General features: G+C 37.3%; 1 protein-coding gene across 1 annotated transcript in view; it reads left to right on the top strand.

Annotated features, from left to right (window-relative positions):
- The window catches only part of LOC117928401 (LRR receptor-like serine/threonine-protein kinase FEI 1), a 53969-nt gene that overhangs the window by 27224 nt on the left and 7511 nt on the right, over positions 1–19234 (top strand). The window contains exons 7-11 of the mRNA XM_034848293.1: positions 6407–6478; positions 6586–6657; positions 18204–18298; positions 18599–18766; positions 18893–19225. Of these exons, the coding sequence (XP_034704184.1) occupies positions 6407–6478; positions 6586–6657; positions 18204–18298; positions 18599–18766; positions 18893–19225 (740 nt within the window). The remainder of the gene's footprint in view (positions 1–6406; positions 6479–6585; positions 6658–18203; positions 18299–18598; positions 18767–18892; positions 19226–19234) is intronic.

Here is a 19234-nt window from a genome sequence, read left to right as displayed (position 1 = left end):
CTCAAAAGGAGGGATGGAGTATTCTGACTTGGTGTTACATTTGTAAAAAGGATGAGGAGTTGACTAATCATTTGCTCCTCTATTGCTATATGACTAGTATTTTGTGGCAGTTGATTTTTCTATGTTTGGTGTAGTTTAGGTGATGCATTCCTTGGTAAGGGGAACTTTGTTAAGCTGACATGACTCCTTCATGGGCAAGACATAGAAGGGCCTTTGAAAATTCAGAAAAATTAGAACAAGTAATTAAACTATTGTTTATGAATACTCTTGCAGAATGGGTTAAATTGTATGGTGATGTTAATCCCATGTCCGTCATAGACTTTGTAGATTAGATTGGTTCTAAGGAGTGGGGTAGAGGGGATGTTGTTTTTTGTTCCTTCCTTTATCTTCTTCTTGCCCATCCTTCTGTGCCATTTCTATACTTTACATGTACTTTGCTACACCTATAGTGCAGGCATTGTACTTATTTCTTTATATATATTTATAGTCTTTCTTGTTACCTATAAAAAAAAGACCACTGTGGATCCTATATTTGTTGCCTCAAGCATAACAGGCCTATTAACTTCTCTAGGATTTTTTTTTTTTTTTCACTGATAAGTAAAATATGTTGAAAACATAAGAGCGCAGGTTCAACAATTGCAATGTAGAAAGGAAAACGATGCATGAGCCTTGTTTGGGAGAGCTTCCTGAACATTAAAAGCAGTATTTGAAAGTCAAACATAATTTGGAAGAGTGTTTTGATAAAACTCTCAACTAGGGTACCCACACTTTTCAATATGATTTATTCATGTATTGAACAATAGCAACTAGGGTCTTCAAGCATAACAAGCCTATTAACTTCTCTTGGAAATATTTTTTTCACTGATAAGAAAAATATATTGAAAACATAAGAGCATAGGTTCAACAATAGCAATGTAGAAAGGAAAAAGATATATAAGCCTTGTTTGGGAGAGCTTCTCGAACACTAAAAGCAGTACTTGAAAGTCAAACATAATTTTGAGGAGTGTTTGGATAAAACTCTCAACTAGGGTCTCCACGCTTTTCAATATGATTTATTCATGTTTTGAAGAAGTAGTGAGATCCATTCTTTTCCTCAACCATGATGCTGGGAGCAATTTTCACTTAATTAAAAATTTTAAAATGTTATAATTATCCTTATATCTAATAAAAACATTTTTTTTAAATACATTTCTCACATAAAATTCAATCACATTATAGAGGTGATTATTTTTACTTCTACTTCAATTATTAGACAGAAAAATTAAATGCTACTCTAAACAACACTATAATAAACTCTCAAAACAAGCTTGTATAGTCTTGCAAAAATTTCCATGTTCGACAAATTTTGGGTTCTAGTGTGGTTAGAAGACGATGTGTGTTTCTGGCCATAGATTGTAGGTCTAACTATTATTAAGTAGAATTGTGAACCCCATTTCCTCCCTTTGCAAATCATTTATGACTTGTATACACCTTTACACTTAAGGGTGTAGAAAGAATCATGCATATAAATTTTTAAGATAAAGCTTGAAAAGTACTATGAAGTTAAAATAGCTTAATTGAGGGCTGAAAGGGGGTAAGTTCTAGCTTAGTAAATTTTAGCTTCATCTACCAAGTGCCCTTGTCCTCCAAAGGCTCCATATGGGTCTTCTTTAAAAAATGGCCCAACTTCCCCATCATCCTCTTCACGCCTACATCCACCATCAATGCGTACTCTTGCTCAACCTACAAGGGCCTTCTTAGAACCAACCAAACATGCCACCTTCTTAACTTTAAAAAAAGAACAAAATTGGCGGTTAGACCCAACCCCCACCAAACTTGGTAAGGTTAGAAAAGGTTGTGCTTGCCACTTTTAGAATATAGCCATCTAATGAAATTGATGAAAGCATCAAATTACATGGTTAGTATCCTACCCATTAACCTACAAACCATACTTTCTTTTAATAATAAAAAAACCACAATGTATTATGCTTTTCAAAGAATCTCCTCATCTTTTGTTTGGGTCTGTAGTTACGTGCTTCCTTTAAGTCGATAGTGGTTTGGAATGTGGTGGAAGAAGGATGGGTTTGTCAAGAAGCTTTCTATGTGGAAGAGACAAGTGGTGTAGAGATGAGCCACTTTGTGAGTCCTTCCCTTCCTTATTTACCCTTTCTTCGTCTAAGGAAGCTTAGATGGCGGATGTTTGGAACCTTGAAGGTGAAGGGGTTGGATGGACCCCTCTTTTCTCTAGGGCCTTTAATGATTGGGAGTTAGATTTGGTGGAGTGTTTTCTGCAAAAGATTCAAGCAATTGGGGTTCACAGGGATGTGGATGATAGAGTGATTTGGACAACTTCAAGGTGTTGGACCTTTTCGGTCAAATCTCTCTATTCTATCTTGGAGCCCGAAGATTCTCTTTTGTTCCTAGTGGTAGTATTTGGAGATCAAGCGCGACTCCTAAGGTGGCTTTCTTTGCTTGGGAGGCTATTTGATGAAAAGTCTTAACTCTGGACCAACTTCAAAGGAGGGATACTTTTTGGCAAATAAGTGTTTCCTTTGCCTCTCTGAAGCAGAGACAATTGATCACCTTCTTCTTTATTGTGTAAAAGACTAGGGTTCTTTGGAATCTTCTTTTCTCCCTCTTTGATGTGTCTTCGATTCTTTCTTGTTCAGTGAAGGAAACTTTTCTTGGGTGACATGGGTTGTTTGTGGGTAAAGCTTGTAAAAAAGCTTGGCAAGTAGCCCCTTTATGTATGTTTTGGACAGTGTGGAGGGAAAGGAATTTGTTAGCGTTTGACAATGAGGAGTTATTGATACAAAGATTGAAAAATTCTTTTGTATGTAATCTGTGGTCTTGGTCTAGGGTGTCTGTAGATATGAACCCTATTTCTCTTGTAAGCTTCATTGATTAGTTAGGCTCTAAGTAAGAGAAGGTGGTGTTTTTTGCTTCTTTCCCTCCCCCTCTAGTTTGAGCCTTTAGTCTTATTTTGTATACTTCCTATATACTCTGAGGGCATTGTTTTTGGTGTTTCCTCTATACTTAATATGCAACTTTTCTTTACCTATCAAAAAAAATATTTGTTAAAGGGTGGGAGGCTTACATTAAGTGAAAGAACACTATGCAGATTGTCAATTGAATTTATGTTTATGTTTATCATTCCAAGGAAACTATGCTTGATGCTAAAGAAAATGAGAAGAGATTTCTTGTACAAAGGAGTTTGTGAGAAAAAACCTTGTTTGGTGAACTGGTTGATCGTGAGCATAGACAAAAAGAAAGGTGGTTTGGGCGTTACGATTTTTAATTGTTCTTAAAAAGGCATTTCTAGGCAAGTGGAATTGGAGGTTTGCTTTAGAAAGGGAGCTTCTATGGAAGTGAGTGATTGTTGGGAAGTTTGGGAAAGATATAGGAGTTGGTATTCTTATGATGTAAGGGATAGATATGGAATAGGGTTGTGAAAGGCAATAAGGAGGAAGTGGGATGATCTTAAAAGTGAAACTTGCTTTATGGTGGGATATGGTAGGAGGGTGAAGTTTTGGAAGGATGTTTGGCATGGGGATTCAACCTTGGGTGCCTCATTTTGAAGGATGCATGGGTTGCAGACATGTTAAATGAATTGGGTGGGTGGGGGTCATTAAAGTCCCTATTTCTCAAGGCGGTTTTATGATTAGGAAATGGAAATTGTTGAAGTTTTTCTTTCACTGTTGCAAGACTTCTTGGTGAGAAGGGATGGGGTGGATAAACTGTTTTTTTTTTTTTTTTTTAAGAAGGGGTTTTGGGGGGGGTGTTGAAAGACGAAACTCTATCCATTAAATACTTCTATTGGGAAACAGTTTAGGGGAGAATTTTAACGTTGGACTAATTACAAGAAAGAGGTTAGGCTTTGGCAAATTGATGTTACCTATATAAGAGTAAAGAAGACTTTGATGATCATATTCTTCTGTATTGAGCTAAAACAAGGATTTTATGGCACCTATTGTTTTTTTTTTTGTTTGGAATCGAGTGGTACTGTCTTCTATCTTGCAAGAGAATATTTTGGCATGGGACCTTTTTGAGGAAGAAGCATAGGTGCGTAGAGGGCTGCATCTCTATTCTTATTTCGGACTATTTGGAAGAGATGAATTGTAGAGAGCTTGAAAATGTGGAGCAAACATACCAGGCTCTGAAAAACTTCTTTTTGAGCTCTTTTTGGTTTTAGGCTAGGAAGAGGATAAGTGGAGCCTCTTTGTTTATATTAGATTTTGTGCATTGGATGTGCAATTTTTGACGGGAGGAGGTGTTTTTTGTTTCTCTTCCATTTTATTTGCCAATTTGGTGCCCTTTGTATACCACTTGTGTCTTTGGTTCTTTTCTTTTCCCCATTTTTTTTTTTTTTTTGTTTGTTTTGGCTTAGGCCTTATTAATAATATTCTTGTTAACCTATTAAAATAGGGAATCTCCACAGCCATTAGGCATGAGGGCTCTATTCTGCAAAGACACCTCCTCTAGGCCCAAAAGCCCTCACATACTTAGCCCTACTAAACATCTCCCAAAGATCAAATGGTCCTTATTCGGCTCCTCTGCTTGGACAAGAGAAAACCTCTGAGAATTTTCGTAATTTTAACAACCATGTTGGCCAGGATTGCGGATAGAGAAGAAAATGGTATGATATGGACAAAACAAACTGGATCAAAAGTGTTCTACATACAAAGAATGGAAACATTGACATCAAAACTAAAATCACGAAAGAGTTGCTAAAAGTTTTTTGAGAAGAAGTATGAAATCTCTGTAAAATATTTTTTTTAGAAAATCTAAGGCCCTTTCCCTGAATTATTAATTACAGGGAGTTGTGTTTAGCCCTCTATAAAGGTCTTTAGCATTTTCTTCATTCTCCCAATCTTGTAAAACATAATATCTAAGGCAAGATGACAGGTTTAAGTGAAATTTGAGTCTATGTTCCCTCCTTAATATGCTTTCCCCATCCTTTTTTTTACTAAAACTATTTCAAAATTGTATTGATATCTTGACATTGTTCTAAACAATGACCTTCATGTTAACATATCCATCTTAATTATCCATGATTCTTCTGAAGCTGATTAGACGATCTAAATTAAAATTAAGAATTAGTAAATTATAAGTTAGAGGAATTTTTCCTTTCAAAAAGAGATGCTTGAGTTGGCTTCAATGCCATGTAAAGTGTTGCCTTTCTGGCATTGCTTGTAGTTGTCACTTTGTTTGTCGAATACTATGCCCCACTCTTCATTTCATAGAGATCACTACATTCCCATTTGATTCAAACATGATTGTTAACCCACCTCCTCAGTATGGGCTTTGTGGTGCTGGGATGTGATATTCTATAATTGATCCAAAATTTTCTCTTGTTTGCATCTAAGTTCCATCCACGGTAAAATGGTAAGGCAGTGCATGTATGAAAGATACATGTACTTATGTAAATTGAGATAACAATCATGTGTCTGAATAATGAATACATTGTACTTAAATTCTGATAGTTATGCGCAATGAGGTGCTAATTGCTAAAAATTACCAAAGATGGCTCTAGGTAACCCAAGTCATTTGCAAATTGGAGTATGATTAGGGATCGCCATGGTATAGTATTTAAAGCCTTTTCAAAACCTGCAGGAAAGGGCTTGACCTTTGGAGGTAGATATTTTGAGTCTTTTTTGAGGGCTTGTTGCAGGCCAAGGCTTTGAGTTTACCTAATTTATGGGTGGAAGGTGATTCTGTTGTTGTGATCTCATGGATGTCCAAGATAGAGAGATGTTGTTGGAAGTGTGACTGGTGGCTTCATCAAATTTTAAATGTGGCTAGCATCTTTGGTTCTTTCCCTTGGTAACTGCATATGGCTAATCATATCACAAGGCAGATGAGTTAGCAAAGTGGCAAGCCAGCCAAAGGGTTTCTTTTACAGAGGATTTTTTATTTTTTTTTGGTTTTTGAACAGAAACAACCATCTTCATTTATCTTTAAAGATAAATGCAAGAAGGACGATCAATCCTTTAAGGATGTGCAGAAAAGGTTGTTTTATAGGGGATTTTTTATCCCCTTGGGATGTGTATTGTTCTTTATCTTGTACGTGTTCTTGTTTTATTCTTGAGCTGCATGACTATGTTGTTGCTCTTGTTAGTTGGTTCTCCCTTCCTTTATAGTATCCTTTATCCTTCATTTGTACTTAAAAATTCATACTAATTAATTGTTTGTGTCTAATTGAAAAAAATTCCCAAAAGACAATTATCAGAAGATATGAGCCCAAGTTACACCCCAAGTTTATGTGGTGCTGCATCATGTGTCAGCACACAAACATGAGATGAATGCTAATTGCTAAAAGTGAAAGATCAAATTAGGTTGTTTGGTTCAGTTTATTATGGCAAGAAAAAATCTGATTTGGTGTTATATGTAACAAACTCATTCACTTAAGTGTTTCCTGATCTCACAGGGATATTTCAAGCAATTCTCTCAGTGGATATATTCCTCCATCACTTGGGAAGTTAGACAAGCTCTCAACTTTGTAAGTGCGCTTGCTTTCTTCCAGTTAATCTAATGCTAGACAATATTTCTGAGTTTATAATATTTCATTGAAGTCAATATTCATTATTATATTCCTATGTTTTGAAGCAATGTGTCAACCAATTTTCTGGTTGGACCAATACCATCTGATGGTGTACTCACCAATTTTTCTGGGAACTCGTAAGTACAATCTTTCTTAACCTAATTTCATTCTAACATGTTTCAATAAGTATCAAGCAATATAGTTCCTTGAATTTCTTTTTACGTTTTTGAGGATTGCTTCATCTGGCTTGCAAGAATTGGGTTCAGGCTCTTTATGTAACTGCTTATGAAATTGTACTTTTATATGTTTTCTGTCCTGGTTAACTATTAGAACTTGTGAAGTAGCTAATATCATGTGGTGAAACATTCTTATTGTGAATCGTCTTTGTAATCCTGAAGTTAATACCTAGTTTTTGTGTTATATTTTTGAATTTGACATATTGTGAAATTCTATGTTTCTGAAGGGGATTCTGGCAAGCTGAAAAATGAAACTAATGGGACTGAATATTAGCTTCAGTGCTTTCTTTCTTTCTTTTTAATTATTTTTTTGTTGGTATCAATTCCATACAGAATACTAATTTAAGGATGAGCCATCCTTCAAGAATAAAAAGAAGGATACAAGCACTAGAAAAGGAGGCACAGCAGTAGTTAGAATTGCTTGCAGTTCTCCTAGTAGACACTGAAGGTAAAAACACCTTAAGGAGGCATGAAATCCCCACAAAGCTGTCTATTGAAGATCTGTTTGGCTAATTAGTTAGCTACTTGACTGTAGGATCCATTTGAAATGTCATCCTAAAAGCCTCACTGTATTGATGATCTTGCTTGGATGTGTTTTCACGCCCATATGATTGATAATAAGGTTTTATTGTCACTTGTGGTAGTCTGTGAGAGTTAAAGTTTGGAATGAGTAATTGACACATTCTACATCTACATATATATGTATATATATATTGTATGTGTGTATGTATAAAGACAATATAAAAAAAAGATTTCTTATCTTTCCAACAGAAAATACAATAAGCAAAACTAGGAAGAATAAAACTCAATCTCAGATCAAGTGGAAAAATGCTAGGACACCTGAGAATTCCTAGTAATACATACCTAAAGAGTTGTAAAATTGTATATCTATCCTAGCATCTTACATCAATATCCTCCTAGCCTAAAAATTCTGGTATAGCAAAGATAGCTCCTCTCAATAAGGCTACCCTGTAAAGAGGTCTTTGGTAAGGTTGAAACTCAGAAGCAGTGTGCTTTGATTTTGGTGGATTTTTGGGACAAGGAAGAGAGTGCTCGTTCACTGTCTATGGAAGAGGAGGAAGCTAGGAAGGAGGCAAGGGAGACTTATAAAAAGTGGGTCCTTTTAGAAAAGGCGTCGTGGAGGCAGAAGTCTGGAGAAATTTGGCTGAAGGAGGGGGATAGAAATACAAGTTTCTTTCATCAGATGGCTAATGCTCGTAGAAGGAGGAATCAACTGACTAGAGTAAAAGTCAATGGGAGGTGGTTCACTGAGGAAAGTGAAATTAAAGAGGAAGTGAGCAGAGCTTTCCAGGGTCTGTTGTCAGATCCCGGAGGATGGAAGCCCAATATAGATGGGTTGATTTTTGAGAGGTTGGAAGGATTAGATGTGGAAGGGTTGGAGAAGCCTTTTTTGGGGGAGGAGGTCTTTGGTGTGTTGTCAGGTTTCTGCGGGGAAAAAGCGCCAGGCCCTAAGGGTTTCCCAATGGCTTTCTAGTAGTATTCTTGGGACTTTGTAAAGGTGGAGGTGATGAACTTCTTCAGACAGTTCCATGATTCCGGGAGCTTTGTACGGAGTCTGAATGCAACCTATCTAGTGCTGATTCCTAAGAAAGGGGGGGCTGAGGACTTGAAGGATTTTAGGCCAATTAGCTTGGTGGGAGGGTTGTACAAGTGGTTAACCAATGTGTTGGCTAATAGGTTGAAGGGGGTGTTAGCTAAGGTGATCTCAACGTCTCAAAATGCGTTTGTGGAGGGGCGGCAGCTTATGGATGCAGTGCTTATTTCCAATGAAGCAATAGACTCGATTTTGAAAAGCAATAGAGGGGTGATTCTATGCAAATTGGACATTGAGAAAGCCTATGATCATGTGGAGTGGTCTTTTCTTTTGGCGGTGTTGGAGAAGATGGGGTTTGGGGAAAAGTGGCGTAGATGGATAAAGTGGTGTTTATCCACTGCTAGATTCTCTGTTTTGGTGAATGGAACCCTTACTAGATTTTTTCAGAGCTCAAGGGGTTTAAGGCAAGGAGATCCCCTTTCGCCTTATTTGTTCGTAATTGTGATGGAGGCTTTCAGCTATCTGCTGAAGAGAGCAGTTTCTGGAGGCTTTTTATCTCCTTGCTCGGTTCAGGGAAGAAGGGGTGAAGGGGTCCAGGTCTCTCACTTGCTGTTTGCTGACGATACTTTGATTTTTTGTGAGGTGAGGGAGGAATAGTTGACGTGTTTGTGCTGGCTGTTAATGTGGTTTGAGACAATTTTGGGGTTAAGAGTGAATCTGGACAAAAGTGAGCTGATTCCGGTTGGTAGGGTAGAGAATGTGGAAGAGCTGGCCGAAGAGTTCGGTTATAAGGTGGGAAGATTGCCTTCCACTTACTTAGGAATGCCGTTGGGTGCTCCTTTTAAATCTGCAGTCGCTTGGGATGGAATTGAAGAAAGATTCCGCAAGAGATTGACTATGTGGAAACGTCAATACATTTCTAAGGGAGGGAGGACCACCTTAATTTGCAGTACTTTGTCTAATCTGTTGATCTATTTCATATCTATTTTTCAGTTGCCTAGGGCGGTTAGAATGAGACTGGAGCATATTCAAAGGGATTTTTTGTGGGGTGGTGGGCTCTTGAGCAAAAACCTCACTTAGTAAGGTGACCAATTGTTTGTTTAGATAAAAGAAAAGGAAGGCTGGGGGTTAAGAGTCTTGGGACATTCAATAGGGCTCTCTTTGCAAGTGGAGTTGGCGCTTTGCAAATGAAAGAAAGGCCCTTTGGGACCAAGTGATTAGAAGGAAATATGAGGAGGAAAGAGGGTGGAGCTCTTGTGAGGCTAGGGAGGCTTATGGAGTTGGGTTGTGGAAAGCAATTAGAAAGTTAGGACACTTAGTGACCCCTTCTTTTGACTTTGTGGTGGGTGATGGAAGGAAGGTGAGATTTTGGAAAGACAAGTGGTGTGGAACCACCCCTTTGTGCGAGTCTTTCCCTTGTTTATTTGCTCTAGCAACTTCCAAAGAGGCTTGGGTAAATGAAGTTTGGACAGCTGCGAGGGAAAGGGGGGGAAGTTGGAGCCCTTGTTTCCCTAGACGTTTCAATGATTGGGGATGGAAGAGGTGGAAAGGTTGTTTTGTTGCTTGGATGGGAAGAAGGTTAATGTGGGTGAGGAGGATAGGGTGAGGTGGATGGACTCGAAGGATTGTTTTCGGTAAAGTCTTTGTATAGAGCCTTGCAGCCAGTTTCTCTTGTTTCTTTCCCTTTGAAGATTATATGGAACTCTTGTGTGCAGCCTAAATTAAGTTTCTTTGCTTGGGAGGCTTCGTGGGGAAAAGCTCTAACCTTGGATCGTTTGCAAAAGAGGGGTTGGGCTTTGGCTAATAGATGCTTTCTGTGCTAAATGTTTGAGGATTGATTGATCACCTCCTTCTTCATTGTGAAAAAACAAGGGAAGTGTGGATGTTGCTCCTTTCTTTGTTGGAGTGTCTTGGGTGTTTCTCTTTTCGGTAAAAGGAAACCCTCTTACGGTGGAGGGGTTCTTTTGTGGTTAAAAAGAGGAAGACAATGTGGCAAGCGGGACCGTTATGCTTGTTTTGGGCCATTTGGAAGGCAAGGAATAAAATTGCCTTTGAAGATAGTGTGTTGTCCATCCAAAGGCTGAAAGCTTCTTTTGTGTATTTACTGTGGTCGGAGACCAAATTGTGGATAAAAGGTGGTCCTTCGACTTTAATAAATTTTATAGATTGGGTGGGTTCGCGGTGAGGGAGAAGGTTTTTTGTTTTCCTTGTTGTTTTTGGGTCCAGCTATAAGGGGGTGAGTGTCTCTATGCTGTACTTCTGTGGGTTGCTATTTTAGCGCCTTTTCGTAATACAATTCTTTTGCTTATTGATAAAAAAAAAAGGCTACCCTGTAAGGATCTTTTTTCTGTTTGATTTGCAATGCCCTCTCAGGAACCAAAACTGCTATGCAAAGTGTTGCCAATAAAGGAGGAGATGGTCAGATGACTCACCACATGTTATACATAGAATGTGACAATCAGGGCTATTGCAGAAGCAAAATCATTATTTTGACCTTTTATTAACCACCAACCGTACAAAAACCCTGATTTGCATGAGTGTTTTTTGACTTCAGATTAACTTCAGTAGGGCGATAGAACTGGGGTTCAGACTTCAAAAGAGCAGAGAAGAAGGATTTAATTCAGAAGAATACCAGGAACCAGGGTCCAACATATCTAGTCTGTGGTTAACATAGAAAGAAAAACATTTTACAAAGATAGGGGAGAGAAGGGACAGTGGTCATTAATTAGTAGGTCCCTCGAGTTTGTACAAAAATCAAAATTTCAGGCTGAGGAATTATAAGATATAGAGAAGATAGATATGGAAAACCTCTGAATCAGGATAGGAGATGAAGGTGGGGTTGGTGGCAAAGGAGCTGAACCCCACTTCACTGCTCTTCCCAAAACCAGTGAACGAGCTATTTCCACTGCTTGAAAAATGTACAACAAATGGAGTCCTGAGAGCCATGTCCTATTGCTTTCTAAGAATACTGAAGTTACCACAAAATTGGCATCTGATCAATTAACTATATAAACCATAAATACTTTTAATCCTGATGCAATAAGGCAAGCTCCCAAGTAACCACCATAACCACTTTACCAATAAAGACTATTCCTTGCAGAAATATCCCAGGCCTACCCCTCCATAAGGATGCTGTATGACAACAAATCTGAGCAAATAGAACTTTATGAATATTGTGGATACATTTGCAAATAATATGCCCATACAGTTTATTTCAGTTCAAGAATGGATATAAACGACCTTTAGATCCATTGTAAGATGTGTGCACTCACAACCCAAATTAGGGTTAACCTTATCTCTTGTGGGACACACAACCCCAAGGGTAGGGATCAACTCCGTGTCTTTATGGACTAAACCTGGTGGCAAAACCAATCCCACACACTTGCATCAAAGTGTCTTCCTGAACGATTTTTAGGATATTCACCCAAGGACCCATGGTCCTATATTTATATATATTCAACCATTTCTCAAGGTTTTTTTTTTTTAATAGGTAATCAAAATCAATTAATAAAAGTAACACCGGAGAAAGTGTTACAAAGTATACAAGAAGTATACAAAGAAACTCCTCAAAGCAACACAAAACAAAGAGAAACATCAACAACCCCCTTAGCCCAAACCCAAGCACTCCACAAAAACTACAAAGGAATGAGGCCTAGGAACTAGGTGCATCTTGCACCAAGCCCAAAGATTACAAGCAAAGAAGGATTTCAACCCTTGAATTGATCGTCCCTCATTATCAAATGCCCTACTATTTCTTTCCTTCCAAACAGTCCAAAAAAGGCATGAAGCTCGATGAATACATGCTTCAAGATAACTCTTACCTTATATCATGTTTTTCCCGCTAATCAAGATTATACATATATATATATATGTGTGTGTGTGTGTGTGTGTGTGGTGTGTATGTATGTATGTATATGGAAGCATACATCATGCTTCAGTACAATAAACAACATGATACCATAAGACAATGGTTCATATTCAATCCATCTTATCCCACATGGGCACTTCATGTCAACTTCCATAGTATTCCGTACCATGCAGTGCTATAAGCATATGCATATCCTTTTTTATTCCTTTCTCAACTATAAATGTGAGCTTTTCTTGGTTATTGCATCCCAATAATAATGAGCAATTGTTAGTTTTGCAGTTTAGTAAATCCAACCTATCTTAATGCCTATTTAAAGATTAAATTCTGGACAATAAGATCTTCCAAGTTTGAAGTTATAATCTCTAGTCAAATGTCTAAAAATTGAGGTGGCTTTTTTTCATGCAATGCAAGTCTCAAGAGAGAAGATTGGAAACCAAAATGTTTGAATTCTATACTTAATATTACTCAATAGTTATCAATATTATACTGTTGTTTCATGCCAAAACTTGTTGAATCCATACAATTGTACTTTGGATGTGATCTATGACTTTAAGCCTCAAGGAACCCATTTTACAATGAAGCAAAACAATTCTCATTTGATTGAGAGTTTTTACAGGGAGTTACTGTTTATTAACTAGGATGTGTTCAAATTAACCATACATGTTTCTTAGCAGCACCATAACTTTTTTCCACATTCCATATGCTTTTCTTTTTTCCTTTTCTTTTTTCTTTTTCTTTTTCCCCATAACTTTAGAAGTCATAAGTTGTAGCAATACCCTACAGATTCTATGTCATATAACTTAATGTACAAACTCAAGCTCTAAAATCAAACCCCACAGGTAAGGTTCATAAATAAAATTTGGAGTAAAATTCACACATTTTTTTGATGGAGTAATATTCACACATCATAGCCATATGTCAAGAACTTCAATTTGATTATCTAACCATCAATGAAATCAAATTACAACTTAAACAAATCATAAGAATGACCTACCTCACACCATAAATTCAACTCCCAACATCAAAGGACTCCTTTCTTTTTCTCTCTTCTCTTTCTTTCTTCCTTTGGGCATGGCTTCAATTGGCCACTTTAAAGGATATGACCTAATTAATCAAGCTAAATTCAATTAAACAATACCCAAACTTAATCACTTTAAATTAGTTTTGGAAGAAAATTGTTCGTTTATTTGCTTCAAATGAAAGCTTGAAACACAATATTAGCAAAAGCTCCAACTTCTTCCTTTTTTCCTCATGCTTCATTTACCATTTCTATCTTTCTAACTCAAGCCATTTCTGGCAGATTTTTTTAGAGCTGAAAATGAGGCCGAACACCCCTTACGTTTAGGTGCAGAGAAAGTCTGAGGTGGCATGTGCTAGTTTGCCACCCATTACCTCTTTTTCTATTTGCACCTAAGCCCTTTTGCTTTTAACTCTTCCCAGTTTCAGTTTCAATTTCCTCTTTTGATGGATTGCAATTTCAATCTCCTTATAGTAGTAATTTTTAGTAGGTGCTAATCCATGAATGTTTGGCCTCATTAAATGCATTTAGCATTAAACTGGGTTTAATATATAATTAAAATTATTAGTTTTAATGATGTTTAACTCATAACTAAACCTGGTTAGCCTTAAAAATAATTTTAACCTGTAATTAATAACAATTAATCTTTATGCAAAGATGTAGGGTTTTAACAATACTTCCAGGTATTACAGTTGTTTTAGGGAAGTTGTTGAAAGGCTAGTGGTGGTGTTTTTAAGAGGGTGGGGTGTTTTTCCGACTTGGTGTTTGAATAGCCATTAAAAGAGGTTAGATCACGTTAGTTTATGAAATAACATCTTTGTAGGGAATGACAATAGAATGAAGTTGGTCTGGCAGTTGTTGTGGGGATTTTGCTTTGAAGGATCATTCCTGGACTTGTTTAATGTTGCTGCAACAGGGAAGCTGCAGTAGCCTATTATTGGTTGTGGAGGGTGGTCAGGGTCACTTGCGTCCTGGTCTGATCCCAGACCAAGGGCACATATGTCCTTTGCTGACAGTATTTTCTGTGATGCTTTTATCATGTTATGTTGAGGGTTGCTCTTGACTTCATTCTGGACATATGCAAAACTCAGCTTAGAGAAGAATATGACTCTTAGGTTCCCTTTATTGGTACTTTATCTCTATTTGTGTTTGTTTTTAATTTTTAGGGACTGTTATTCTCTTTTTTCATACCAGAACAAACCATTTAATTTCATTTAAATAGTAAATATAAAGTAGGATAAAAAATCCTCCCAAGGTTTACAAAAAACTGATCAAGAATGGAATAACATGCCTATATTACTCCCAGGTAAAGAAAAACAATTAGCACATCTTATAAAAAGGAATCCAAAATCAAGCACAATCCAAAAATGAGCCTTTTGCTAAAGGATCTGCTGAGTGATTGGTTAGCGTGGTTCCTGAGTTAAGGAACACCTCAGGTTTCTAGCAACATCAATAAGCTGGAGGGTCTATCCATCATACTTCCATGGATCTTTCTCATTTTGGAATGACATTGACAGAGTTACTCTCAACCTACAAATCTAAAAGACTCGAAGCTTTGGCCTGCAACAGACTTGCCAAACCAAAAGAGCTTGTATCACTCACTATAACACAATGATCTGCATGCACTCCAATCCCCAGTTGTTTTATGTTACCGAAGGAACATCATCGAAGTTTAATTTTGTTGATTATAGTTCAGTTAGTAGTCTTTTTAAGGTTTTCTTCTCAAGTTTGCTAGAAGGATGGCTAATCCTCTTATACTATATTCTCTTTATATGATGAACCTTATTCTCTTATACTATATTCTCTTTATCTGATAAACCTTATTATCTTATACTATATTATATTGTTGTTTCTCATGAGAAAAAAAAAAATTCTCTTTATCTAATAAACCATTCTTTTCTCCTACACAAGAAGACTTCGTTAGTGTATAACTATTGCTCCTCTTCCACTTCTAGGGTGCCAAATATGCTCTCCATCCTTAAGGTAGATTCAAGCTTAACTTTGATGGATTCTCAAAAGAGAGCCTCAAAACAATTGGCATTGGAAGCATTTTTATGGATGATTTGGGGAAGATCAAGAATGTGCCTCCTATGCTAAATGAGAGGGGTAGTTGTATAGAGCCACCCATTTTCTCTAAGATTCTTCATATGACATTGAAGTCCCCTCATACACACCAAATTGGGAAAGTTAGACCAAAAAGGTCTTAAAGCTCCAACTAGAAATCCTTCCTCAAGTTAGAATTATTGGGACCATAAACTGATGTGAACTAAAAGGTCCCCTCTTCATTAGAACTCAACTTAATAGTTACTAAAAAAGACCTAAAACCATCTCTAAACAATTGAACTTGTTTGAGTCCCATATTATTACGATTCCTCTGATGCCCCACAAGCCGGAAGAACCTAATCCTTATTTCTACCTTTCCAGACATTGCCCTCAAACCTTCTATCACAAGTCTAATTCTTTTTTTCCTAAAGCATCACAAGTCTAATTCTTTTTTTCCTAAAGCATCACAATGTCTAGGTTTTCAAAGCTAAGAAAATCCTTTACAATCCTTCTTTTCTCTCTGGAACCCAACCCTCTAATATTCCAATTAATGATCTTCATGTGGACACTTAAGAGCCCTTCAAACTACCAAATCAAACCTAAGAATCCCTAAGAACTCCAGATAAAGTCCTATACTTTCTTCTAAAATAAACCTTAACCAATGGTTGTGTGTTGCTATTGTCCACTGGGAAGACAGTCTCACTGCCTTTGACTAGCTTGATGTTCATAGTTTCCAAAACCTACTCTACATTGGCCATTTTATTGGGTGTGGGACCCTGTATGTGAAATCCTCCTAGTGAGGAAGAGGCTGGTTCTAGGGATTGATCACTGACTATGAAAAGGTGCTCAGTAGGGCTGCTAAATTGTGCCCTGAGAAAAGAAAAGCCTTACAGTCAAACATGGTTCCAAAATTGTCTTTTTTCTCCATGTTGTATGGGCAACCTTGTGTAGTGGAGGAGTTTAGTCTTTTTGTTAAGGGTTTTGTATTCGTGGGAAGGATTTCTCATCCTTCTTTTATACTTTTTATTAACAATTAATACATCTTTGGTTTTTTAATCAAATTGCAAAAAATGTTTTTTTTTTTAAAGTGATTGGAAGCAATAAAATTCTGTAATTACTGTGTTCTCATTGAGACGTAATGAGATTTTTTTTTTCTTTTTTTTTTTTCTCATTTTCTCAATTATTTTGTTGAACTCCTTGGGGGAATACGGCTAGAATGAGCTTTTTTCATGTATTTGGTTATCCCTATTTCTCAATATTTAAAGGAAGCTGGCTGGTGCTGGGATAAAATGATGTTCAATGTGGGGAAAGACAATAAAATCAGGTTCTGGACTGACATGTGGTGTGGGGATTCAGCGCTGTCCCAAAGGTTCCCGCATCTCTACATCTTGGCAGCCCATAGAAACGCGTTAGTTGAAGACATGTGGGACCAGAATGTTGGAGAAGGAGGCTGGAACTTGAGATTTATTAGGGATTTTAATGACTAGGAGGTGGAGATGGTAGGTGAGCTGCTCCAAGCGTTGAGAGGATTCAGGATTACTTGGGAGGAAGACTTGGTTTCTTGGAAGGGAGGGGGAAGTGGGCAGTTTAGAGTGAAAGATGCGTACAGCTGGTTGGATAGGTCTATGGATGTCATCTTCCCGAAAAACAAAATTTGGATGGAAAGAGTCCCAACTAAAATCATGTTTTTTGCGTGGGAAGCGACTTGGGGAAAGATTTTGACTCTTGATAGACTCCAAAAGAGAGGATGGCAGCTCCCTAATTGGTGTTTTTTGTGTGCTTGCGAAGCGGAAAGTGTGAATCACATTCTTATTCATTGTATAGTGGCCAGAGTGCTATGGGACTTAGTGTTGGGGTCAAGTGGGTGTTCCCTAATACTGTAAAGGAGGTTTTATATAACTGGGGGGTGCTTTTGTGGGGAAAAAATTTTGGAATTCCATTCCGTTATTTATTTTTTGGATGGTTTGGAAGGAAAGGAATAGACTAGCATTTATTGGGGGGGTGGGGGGGGGGGAATTAGCAATTCAGAGGTTTGAATATTCTTTTGTTTGTAATATTTGGGGTTGGGCTAAATTATATATGGAAGAGGAGCCGCATTCCCTTTTAGGTTTCCTGGAGTGGCTTGCCTCCAGTTAAGGGGTGGTTTGTTGTTGGCCTTTTTGCTTGTAAGGTCTTTGCTGCCTTGTATACGTCCTGTATACTTTGGGGCTCTTTAGCCTCCTTTTATTGAATTGTGCTTGCTTGTCAAAAAAAAAAAAAAAATATATGCTTTAACTTTATTATTTATTTATGATGATTTCCACCCTAGTAAAATTTTGACTTCATGCATTTCTTTCTCTCTTGGGATATGGGTTCACTTTGTGTATATAACATGTGATGGATGTATTTCACTTTTAGCTGTTGAAATAAATGGGCAATATAAAATCTTTGCTACAAGGAGAAAACTTAGTTGCAGTCAAAACAAGTGAGAGTGGTAAGAAATGCAACTGTAGAAATAAATTAATAATATAAGTGTGTATAATAAGAAGGGAAAATTAGCTTCCCATCAAATAAAGCACAATGACAAAAGAAATTGCATACTGATGAAAAATAGTAAGCCACTCCAATAAAAAGGAAAAAAAAAAAAAGTGAAAAATAGCAGGCAGCAAGTGCTTGTGGGTATCAGAGGGAAACCTCCTTCATTTCTGTTTGGTACCATTGTCCTACTATTTGAAATGTAACTAAGTATTAATATTTAACTATTGAATGATTCATGTTGTCAAGTGATTTCTTGGCATATACACGTCATTGAGGAGGATGTAGTGCATGCTGTTTTAATATATCATACTTCCTGGTCCAGCAAATTTTCCCAAATTATTGGCAACTAAAATGTTGTTACATTAGAGTATTGTAAAAGGAGTATGTTAGAAAGCCAAACAATATTGTTGTGTCCTGCAATGTTGATTTAATGCATTATTTTGCAGCTTTGTCGGAAATCGCGGTTTGTGTGGGAAGCAGATTAATATCACCTGCAAAGACGACAGTGGAGGGGCTGGAACAAAATCACCTTCCATTTTAGGTAGATCTGCTTGATCTAGGGTTATTCATTGGTTGTAAAATGTTACATTGCTCTAGCATTTTTTAAATTGAATGCTTGCATTTCTTGTCTGCAAAGGGTTTAGTTTCCATGACAAAGGAACTGAATCTTTTGCTGTTTGTGTCTACAATATGGGTCCAGAAGATTGATATACTCCTTGTTTATCTCAATAATTTTCCTCAGGCAATTCTGTTATTTTGTTGAGTATTATTACATTCACTACTTGATCAATAGTGCTTATTTACGGTGATATCTTACTTTGTTGGTGTTTTGTACTTTTAGACCAAAACCAAGTTGGGAAGAAGAAATACTCTGGCCGACTACTTATAAGTGCATCAGCAACAGTGGGTGCACTGCTTTTGGTGGCACTTATGTGCTTTTGGGGCTGCTTTCTTTATAAAAAATTTGGTAAAAATGATGGCAGGTGTCTTGCAATGGATGTTAGTGGAGGTGCTGTTCTCATAACTATTCTATAACCTACTGTCTGAAAGTTTATTGAGCTAATATTTATTATATCCTTGTCCTTTTGGGATCCTAGAATTCAATCATATCTATTGACAAGTTATATAACTTCAGGTGCATCAATTGTTATGTTTCATGGAGACCTGCCATACTCTTCAAAAGATATCATCAAAAAGCTGGAGACATTGAATGAGGAACACATAATTGGTTCAGGTGGCTTTGGAACAGTGTACAAGCTTGCCATGGATGATGGCAATGTGTTTGCTTTGAAAAGAATTGTAAAGATGAATGAGTGCTTTGATCGTTTTTTTGAGAGGGAGCTTGAAATTCTTGGAAGCATAAAACACAGATACCTGGTGAATTTGCGAGGATATTGCAATTCTCCCACCTCCAAATTGTTAATTTATGATTACTTACCTGGCGGTAGCCTGGATGAGGCTCTTCATGGTGAGATCC

This window comes from Vitis riparia, chromosome 2 (assembly GCF_004353265.1).
Source record: "Vitis riparia cultivar Riparia Gloire de Montpellier isolate 1030 chromosome 2, EGFV_Vit.rip_1.0, whole genome shotgun sequence".
Classification (NCBI taxonomy): Eukaryota; Viridiplantae; Streptophyta; class Magnoliopsida; order Vitales; family Vitaceae; genus Vitis; species Vitis riparia.
This window is presented reverse-complemented; position numbering and strand designations above follow the sequence as displayed.